General features: G+C 50.7%; 1 protein-coding gene across 1 annotated transcript; it reads right to left on the bottom strand.

The window, feature by feature from the left end:
* Positions 1-735: 735 nt before the first annotated feature.
* On the bottom strand, positions 736-8863 carry DFFA (DNA fragmentation factor subunit alpha). Its single transcript, XM_029949113.1, has 6 exons — positions 8665-8863; positions 6808-6969; positions 5986-6128; positions 2944-3133; positions 2350-2498; positions 736-1538 (listed from the first exon to the last, which is right to left on the bottom strand). The coding sequence occupies exons 1-6, from the start codon at positions 8786-8788 to the stop codon at positions 1326-1328; spliced, it is 981 nt and encodes a 326-aa protein (XP_029804973.1). The 5' UTR covers positions 8789-8863; the 3' UTR covers positions 736-1325.
* Positions 8864-9841: the final 978 nt, after the last annotated feature.

Below are 9841 nucleotides of genomic sequence, written 5' to 3'. Positions count from 1 at the left end.
ACTAGCCTTGTAACGTGGGGCAAATCTCTGAACCTCTCTGAGCGCAACTTTGCTACATGTGAGGACAAGCCACGCCCTGACCGGCTCACTGAGTTTTGTGAGGCTCCGTGTCTAAGTGCTAACCCAGAGCAACTGCCGGAGGAACCCCGGGCCGGCAGTAGTGCCCCTCCAGGGGCATCCCGATGACGCGTGGGGATGTTTTCAATTGTCTCCACGCCCGCAGATCGCCGCTGGCATCGGGTGGGCGGGGGTAGGCGGTGGGATGCCCGCTGTCCGTGCCGAGCCCCGGACGATTCTACAGAATGAAGATGTGGCCCATGGGCTGATGATGGCTTCTGAACGTCATGCTGGACACTCACAAGGATGGAAATCTGCTCCAAATTAGATGACAAAACCCAAAGAAAGAGGTTTTTTTTTTTAATGTTTTATTTATTTTTGAGAGAGAGAGAGAGAGAGAGAGAGAGAGAGAGGGAGACAGCATGAGCAGGGGAGGGTCAGAGAGAGAGAGGGAGACACAGAATCCGAAGACGGGCTCCAGGGTCTGAGCTAGCCATCAGCCCAGAGCCTGATGTGGGGCTTGAACCCACGAACTGTGAGATCATGACCTGAGCTGAAGTCGGATGCTTAACCGACTGAGCCACCCAGGCGCCCCCCCAAAGAAAGAGTTTTGTGCAGAAACAGGATGTATATAAACCAGAAACCTCTGCCCTGCACCCAGAGAGACTCACAGCCATATCACACGGAGATTGGTTTAATGACCTCATACCCCCTGCTGACAGAACATATTAGAAAACTGGAAACAGTTTCACAGTGGTAACAGAAATAATTTCACAATTAGAAATGGCAAAGTAGACGTTCCGCACGTCCCTATGGTCTGCAGACTTAATATGCGCCCTCACACAAACCAAAAACTTCATTCACTTGAGAAACAAGTTTCTGGTCACAGACCAACTCTAGTACGTCACCTTCTTGACCATTATCTGTGTTTTCAATACTGCAGTTGGAGCTTCTGCAAAAGGACAGTGAGACTGAAATACAATAGTTTCTTTTCACTGCCCTTGACAGTGACTTTCCAACAGAGAACATGAGAACAGGTAATTAGTAAGAGGTGCTGGGGTGCGGCTGGTGCAGCTTTGCCATTCAAAAAACGCAAGGGCGTGAGCTGAGATGTGGCAGCACTTTCCTGGAAGGGACCGGAGGCTCGTCTTCCAGCCTGTTCCAGAACGTGCTGTCAGGCAGCGGTACAGTATTAAGGCAGCGGCTACAGGAATCGGGCTGAAGGTATTTATTGAGAATGAGAACAAGGCCACGGGGTCTGGCTGTGGCTAGGGGGGGTCTCGCCTGGCTCGCTTCGGCTCCTGCCGTGCTCCGGGCCGTGAACTCCTCCTGGCCGACAGGCTCCGGAGCGAACGCAGGCTCTGCACCTGCTGGAGGCGCAGGCTGAGCTCCCGATGACAGGCCTGCTGCGCGGTCACCGTCTTCTCCACGTCCCAGCTCAGAGCTGCAGCCAGCGCTCCGGGGTCTTCCTTGGCAACCCACTGCGGCGAGAATGACAGCCACTGAGAACGCGACCTCTGCTCCCCTCGCCTGCTGCTCTCTCGCTCCCGGGATTTTCTCTGGGGGCCTGAGCTCGGGCAGCACCGGCGCATGTTAGGTCTTTGGCTGAAACGCCAGAATCCTGACACTCCATGGCCATGGGCCTTCCTTACCCTCCAACGCCGACAGGCAAGGCCCTCTGGAAAGAAGTTTCTCGGGAGCGACTTGTAAAGTCCTCCACGTAGGGGAAATTTAGGCCGGGTGCAAGCCGAGAGGTCGCCTCTCTCCTAGCTACACCGGGGCCGTGGCTGAGACAGGACAAGGGCGAAGAGGCAGCGGCGCCCACTCGGGCGGATCCCGAGTCAGGCTTCTGGTTTCCTGGCCGTGGAGCCAGCACAGACGGCCCCCCAGGGGCGCCTTTCACCAGGATACTTTATGTGCCTCGACGGACGACACGATGGATGTCCCTCAGGGGCTGACAGGGAACCCCGAGCCCCGCCGCTCCTCCCCATCCGGTGCAGACATTCTGTTTCCCACAAAGGACCCGGGAATAAGGTGTGACCATCTGCGGAGTCCACCCGTTTGTTCAAGCCATTCTGATAGAGATGAGGTGAGATGTGTTGCATAGACGAGGCAAACGGGGCAGCGGGGACCCAGGGTCTGCAGAGGCGAGCGTCGGTCCTGTAGGCGCCTGCCCCGAGGACCCAGGGTCTGCAGAGGCGAGCGGCGGTCCCGTACGCGCCTCTGCAGGGCGGCGCTGCGCCGCCAGGGGGAGGCGCCCTCGGCAGCTCAGGGTCCCCCGTTCTCGCCCACCTCCAAATCCTGACTGGACAGGCTCAGCTCTGGAGCAGGCTTCTCCTGCAGCACGGTAAGGAGCCGGCTCCTGAGTGCAGCTTCGGAGGAGCCCTCTCTGTAACCACCCAAGTCGACTGCATCCGTCTGGTCACAGCCGGTTTGGGACTCTGCAAAGCAGACACGAGGAGGTGGCACACTGGGCAAACGTACAGCCGCACAAACAACCGGAGGGTCGTCAGGCAGGCAAGGGAGAAGCACGCTGGGGCGCCCAGCTGGCTCAGTTGGTTAAGTAACCGACCCTTGATTTCAGTTCAGGTCATGATCTGGTGGTTCGTGGGATCGACCCCTGCATCAGGCTCTGCGCTGACAGCATAGAGCCTGCTTGGGATTCTTGATCTTCTCTCTGCCCCTCCCCTGCTTGCATGCACCCTTTCTGTCTTCCAAAACACATAACCATTAAAAAAAAAGAAAGACAGGAGCATGTCAGTTCAAGATGCCAGCAGGTGTGGTGTCCCTCTTCTTTGGCCACGTTATAAACACGGGCTCTCTCCCCAGGAAAGGCTCTCCAGGCCCTCAGCTCCCAGGGTCGCTCCCCCCGCCAGGGAGTCCTACCTTGCTGCTTTGACAGGATGCTGCCCTCCTTCTCCAAAGCCTGGAGGTAAAGCTCCAAGAGCTGCTTGGACTGACGGGCCTCCTCCCTCTGGTCCAGGACCTGCTGCAGCGTGTTCTGGAGCCCCTGGACGGTGGCGCGGCTCTGGCCTAGTTCCTGAGCCAGGTCCGCACATGGAGCGTCAATGAGCATCTAACACACAAACACAGAGGCTTTAACGAACCTGAAAATGCTTCCAAGACATCGTGGCCCCGACCCATCCGTGGCAGGCTCCTTCCGTCAGCTCTCAGTGTAATTGCCACCTCTTGGGAACCTGCCAATGTGCGCCAACTGCACCTCTGGGACTTTATTCTATGAACAAGCATGCTTGCAAAATGACATGGGGCTTCTAGTAGCGCTGTCTGGAACCTCAAGACTGATGACAACGCAGATGTCCACCAGTGGGGAAGACCCCTGATTAAGTCATGTGCACGAGCAAAACGGAATACTACCCAGTGGTACAAAAGAGAACGGCAATGTTTTTTGCGAACTGATCTGGAATATTCTCCAAATGTTTCTTTCAAAAAGAGTAGATAGGGGCACCTGGGCGGTTCAGTCAGTTGAGCGTCTGACTTCGGCTCAGGTCATGATCTCATAGTTTGTGGGTTTGAGCCCCGTGTCAGGCTCTGTGCTGACAGCTTGGAGCCTGGAGCCTGCTTCGGATTCTGTGTCTCTCTTTCTCTCTGACCCTCCCCTGCTCACTCACGCGTGTGCACTTTCTCTTTCTCTCAAAAATAAATAAGACATTAAAAAAAAGGGTAGATATGCTTCCATTGGTGGAGTATAGGAGAGGAAAAAATATGTTTGTATTTTCTGGTATATAAAATGCCTCCAGAACGGGAAATGGAGAGCTTGATTATTGCTGGGAAGGGAAACCTGGTGGCTAAGGGGCAGGAGTCAGATTTTTCCTGTATGTCCTTTATATTTCTTCCAAACAGCTTTATTGAGATATAACCACATACCGTACGATGCACCCATATGAAGTGCAGACCTACCTGGGTTCTAGAACATTCACAGACTGATGCAGGTAGCACCCCTAACAGAACGACACCCATTAGCAGTCACTTCTATTTCTCCTCAAAGCTTCCCCACCCCCAGCCCTAGGCAGCCCCTCGCCTAGCTTCCATCTCTATGAATTTGCATATTCTGGCCACTTCATATAAAGGCAGCTACAAAATCCGAGCCCTTTTGTGTCTGGCTTCTTCACTTCGCATGACATTTTGAAGCCACATCCACGTTACAGCACGTGTGGATCCTTCCCTCCTCTTAAGTTGTGTGGACACCACATTGATTTATCCGTTCACGGATTATTTATTTATTATCAGTTCATGGACACCTGGCTTGTTTTCATTTGTTGGCTACCAGTATGTCCTTTCATACCTCTTGGATTTGAGCCATAGGAATGTATTTGTTTATTTTAAATTTATTTTTAATGTTTTATTTTACTTACTCATTTTTTTCAATATAGTTTATTTTTATTTTTTATAGTTTTTTAAAAATGTTTCTTATTTTTGAGAGAGAGAGAGCGTGAGCAGGGAAGGGTCAGAGAGAGAGGGAGACACAGAATCTGAAGCAGGCTCCAGGCTCTATCAGCCAAGAGCCTGATGCGGGGGTCAAACCCACGAACCGTGAGATCATGATCCGAGCCAAAGCTGGACTCTTAACTGACTGAGCTACCCAGGCACCCCATTATTCATTTTATTTTATTTTAGTTTTTATTTTTAAAAAATTTTTTAATGTCTTTTATTTATTTTTTGAGAGACAGAGAGAGACAGCGTGAGCAGGGGAGGGTCAGAGAGAGAGGGAGACATAGAATCTGAAGCAGGTTCCTGGCTCTGAGCTAGCTGTCAGCACAGAGCCCGACGCGGGGCTCGAACCCACGAACTGTGAGACCATGACCTGAGCCGAAGCCGGCCACTTAACCGACTGAGCCACCCAGGCGCCCCTCATTTTATTTTTGAGAGAGAGACCAATAGAGTGTGAGCAGGGATGGGGCGGGGAGGCGGGGGGGGGGGCGGCAGAGAGAGAGGGAGACACAGAATTCGAAGACAGGCTCCAGGCTCCGAGCTGTCAGCACAGAGCCCGACTCAGGACTCAAACCCACGAACTGTGAGATCATGACCTGAGCCAAAGTCGGACGATTAACCGACTGAGCCACCCAGGAGCCCATGAGTGTATTTATTTTTATTCAAATATGTAAGTTTCTAAGTTTAAATAATTACCAAAAAAGCCATCTCCTTGAAGGGGCCTCCCCCGACTCCCAGTCTAGACCGGCCCCGCTGCTCTGGGCACTCTGCCCCAGCTGCTCCCCGTGTCACACGCTTCTGGCTTTATCCGCCTCCCCCATCAGAGCTCCTTCCATCAGAACTCTGTCTGGCATGTTCACCACTGTACCCCTGGACAGAACCATACCAGGCACAGGGTATGCTCAATAAATATTTTTTTGAATTAACAATACTATTTTTGTCCCAATTTTACTGGACAGGAAATGTAGGCAAAGAGGCTAATTTACAGGCTCAAAGTCATAGTGATGGAGCTGGGGTTTAATTCGACTCCTCCACATTCTTTGATGGTACCTCCTTAACTCTCTCCCCTGGAAGACTAAGTGGGTCTAGGTGGGGTCTGGGCATTTATATTTTTTACTCTAGGTGCAAGAATTAGAAAATGAAGAGTCTTGGTTGTTGTCAAAGCATTGCTTAAAAATTAAGGAATAGGGGCGCCTGGGTGGCTCAGTCAGTTAAACACCTGACTTTGCCTCAGGTCATGATCTCATGGTTCGTGGGTTCCAGCCTCACATCGGGCTCTGTGCTGACAGCTCGGAGTCTGTTTCAGATTCTGTGTCTCCCTCTCTCTCTGTCCCTCTCCTGCTTGTGCTGTGTGTGTGACTCTCAAAGAGAAATAAACATTAAAAAAAAGATATTAATAAAAATTAAGAAATAATGGGACTATTATGGCAAGACACATGGAAAATAAGGGACTGGGGGCTGCGGCGGAGGAGCGCTTACCTGGAGGTCTTCCTCGGACAGGAGGACGATGCTGGACAGATCTTCTTTCAGCTGCCTGGCCGCGTTCTTCCACCTCAGCCCCGACCCACTGTCCGTTTCGTCTACATCAAAGGACTCTTGGGAGATCCAAGCTGTACCTCCATCTGATATGGGGAGAAAAAAGCCAGGCACCGTCCGGTTAACCTGACGTGCTGTTTTCGCCTCCTCCTCCAACACACAGACCTCGAGGAGATCCGAGCATCCTTCCTACTACTCATGCGGAGTAAGTTCAGTGGTGAGGGACGCGCCTTCTCTCAAGGATTCACGGGAAAGCCAATCCCCGTCTAGGACCTACATTTCCCCTTCTCCTCTACTTTCCATCACTTCTGTGTGAATCTGCACTGTATCCTTTTTTAAAAATTTTTTATGTTTATTTATTATTGAGACAGAGAGAAACAGAGCATGAGTAGGGGAGGGGAAGAGAGAGAGGGAGACACAGAATCTGAAGCAGGCTCCAGGTTCTGAGCTAGCTGTCAGCAGAGTCCGATGTGGGGCTCAAACCCACAAACCATGAGATCATGACCTGAGCTGAAGACGGACGCTTAACTGACTGAGCCACACAGGCGCCCTGTATCCTTTTTCTGAAAAGAAGCCATTAAACCAGACACTCGGTCATGCGGCCCCAGGATCCTACCGCGCTCCCCTTGAGGAGGGTTTTTTGTCTCGGCAAACGCCGGCTGCACAAATGCTTACCCAGACAAACAGCAACCAGGGCCTGGGCCGCCAGATGGTGATGGATGTTGTAGTTGCAGAGGTCCTTTTGTAAACGCCAGAGTTTCTTACCTGAATTGTTGTACGCCCACTTTTCATTACTGGCCAACGCAACAAACTTCGTATTGGAAGGCAGACACAGGAAGTAATCATCGTCATCCACTATGGTGCCGTCCTCTGCCAGGACCAGGGTGATTGGTGCCAGGGACTTATCAATGGCCAGAATGTCACAGGCTGAGAGGAACAACATATTCGGCAATTGACAAGTATCCATAAGGAAATCCCACCTGTCTCTGCTCTCCCAATACACATGCTCTCAGAGAGCAGCAGGACCCCTGGTAGCTTACCAGTAACTAGTTAACAACCACAACTTCCCACACGCCTGGTACTGTTTGTTCTACGTGCTTTCTGTATACAATATTTAATCTCCTAACAATCCTGTAAGAAAGATACTATTCTTATTCCCATTTTACAGGTGTCAAACCCAAGGCCAGAGAGTTTAAGTCACTTGTCTGACGTCACACAGTAAGTGGCCGGGCTGAGATTTAAACCCACGGTCTGACTCCTGACAATGTTTCCTCCGGCTGCTTTCCACCCACGTTAGGAACACTCGAATCTTTAGTTGGATGAAAAACAAACCAAAGTCCAATAGGATTCCTAGCAAGCAAGCATTCTTTCATTCATTTATTCAGTGGTCATCCTAAATTCTCCTGTTAAATGTCAAAAACAAAACAAAACAAAACAAAGGAAAGGATAGTAACAAGAGGAAATGTTTTTTGTTTCATGCAGCGTTGTACTGTGCAGCTTTCTAACCTACAGGAAGGCACAAGAGAAGCATCAGTAGCTTCTCCTCTTTATTGTCAAGGGGTGACACGTTTGTCGGGGACAGGTGTGTCCTATCACATTTGCGATGGCGATGGCGATGCCTACAGTGGGAATAGCATGAGAAGCAGAGACTACAAATACGGTTGGGCAAGGCCGCCCAGCACCCAAATTGAACAGCAGGCCTTGTGGAGGCTGAGCTCTGAACACAAGCGCTTACGTAAGTCTCTGTGCCAAGTGTACCCAGCAGATGCATCCAGGGGAACTAAAACTCAAATACCCTGACGCCAAGGACAAATATGTGAACACCGATATGGCAAAAGCCATGTCACTAAAGCGTTTATAACGCTTCGGCTGCTCCTGGGTCTCCGAAAGATTTCTGTCTGGCATCTTTTGGTGCTTGGTGACTCGGAGAGGAAGCACTGAACACTGACACACGCTATGACTGGGGATGACTCACACGTTTAACCTGTAGAACTTCCGTGGATAAACAATTTATTACTACTGGCTCATAATATTTTCAGGTGGTGTAAATACAACAATCCTGTAAAGCACGGCTGGAAATATTATGCTCATTTTGCCGATGAGAAAACTGAGGAGGGAGAGCTGGTTAAGTACAAGGTCAAGCAGCTAGTTCAGTGTGGGGCTGGGGCTCGGAACTTCCGTCATTCAGGGCACCTGCTCCTTATCTGCAACTCCATCCAGAATGGTCCGAAGCAGCTCTCTCTACGCCGCACCAGTGCCTGCCAGAGCTGACGGTGGAAAGGCGCTCGCACCCCGGCCGTGGGCACCAGCGTCACGGTAGGATGCCCGGGAGGCAGGCAGGCACCGGGCTGGGTCGGCTCCAAGGTCTAAGTGATTCTAGGTATGGCACCTAAGTAGAGTTGGTTTCAATTTGCGTATTTCTTTCCCTCTACCTTCCCACCAAATGAGCCTCACACGAGATAATCGCCTTGTAACTTGTCCATCGCTATGCCCACATGAGTTATTTTCGTCCCAAGTCGCTCCTGCAGACCCCGCTTTGCCCCTGCCCCACCTCCTCACCGGGCCCGTCTCCCCGCAACCCCCACTCAGGCCACACAGCCTCCGCCCGAGCCCCGCGCCAACCCTTGCTCTTCAGCTCCTCCAGGCAGGAGGCCGCCACGCCATGCTGCTCGCGGCTGTGGTTGCGGCGCAGCAGACACGGCTTCAGAGCCCGGATCTCGGTCTCCGCTGCCCCGACCACCTCCATCTTCTTCAGGGTGGGACTCGACTGACGGGGGGAAGTCGGGGAGGCTCTGCGCCGCGCCTCCCCTCTCCCGCAGCTTGCCGGGGGATGTAGTTCTTTCTGCGGCAAATCACGCGTGGGACCAAGGTACGCCGGGAAGTGTAGTTTTAGTTGCCGCTAATCCCGTGTGGCTCCGGGGGCATGCCGGGAGCTGTAGTCTCTGGGCTCGAAGCAAACTTCGTTATGTCGCACCATTTCGGCCTAGAGGAGTGTTTTTCTACCTTATATTTAGGAGTTTCAGTGGCGGGATCAAAATGAGATTAATATGGATTTATTTTGCATTATGAAAGACACGCATATATATTCCTTGGATTGTTAGGGCACTCTTGTTTACATATATAGATGTATAAGCTTAACACTCAAATTTAACAGTCTGTCGTTCTACTGTGTTCATTGTTTTCCTTTCCAAACTGAAAAGATCTGTAAGATGTCCCAACCCTCAGGATAATCTGAAGAAAGTTAATTTAAAAAATTGATGAGTGTAGTTTTCAGTCCTGCTGAAAGAATAAGATACTTGCACATTTCCACCAGTTTGATTCCTGGCTTCAGCTGTGCAAATTGAGTTGGGAATCACGGAACGAAATGCTTACGTAACTAGATTAAACATTAAGGTCTCCAACAAATCAGACGGGAAAGGGAAAATGTGAACCACATCACTGTTTGAGATTGTCCAGATGCTGCTTGGCAATAAAGTCATCCTTGTTCTAATATGCTGAAAACCCTTTAATAGTAAAATAATAAAAAATTAAAAAGGTTCCTTGCTTGAAGAGGGGAGAGGCATTTTCTGTACACAAGAAATAGCTCATATTCATCCAGAGTCTCTTTCATATTTTGTTTATAAGAAAATAAGATAGCTCATTAGAAAACGGTAGGCATTTATTTTTTATTTTTTTCCATAATATTTTATTGTCAAATTGTTTTCCATACAACACCCAGTGCTCTTCCCCTTAAGTGTCCTCCACCATCACCACCACCTCTTTTCACCCCTCCCCCTTCCCCCTCAACCCTCAGTTCATT

This window comes from Suricata suricatta, chromosome 8 (assembly GCF_006229205.1).
Source record: "Suricata suricatta isolate VVHF042 chromosome 8, meerkat_22Aug2017_6uvM2_HiC, whole genome shotgun sequence".
NCBI classification, from domain to species: domain Eukaryota; kingdom Metazoa; phylum Chordata; class Mammalia; order Carnivora; family Herpestidae; genus Suricata; species Suricata suricatta.
The sequence above is the reverse complement of the archived record's forward strand: the minus strand, read 5'-3'. Positions and strand labels throughout refer to the sequence as shown.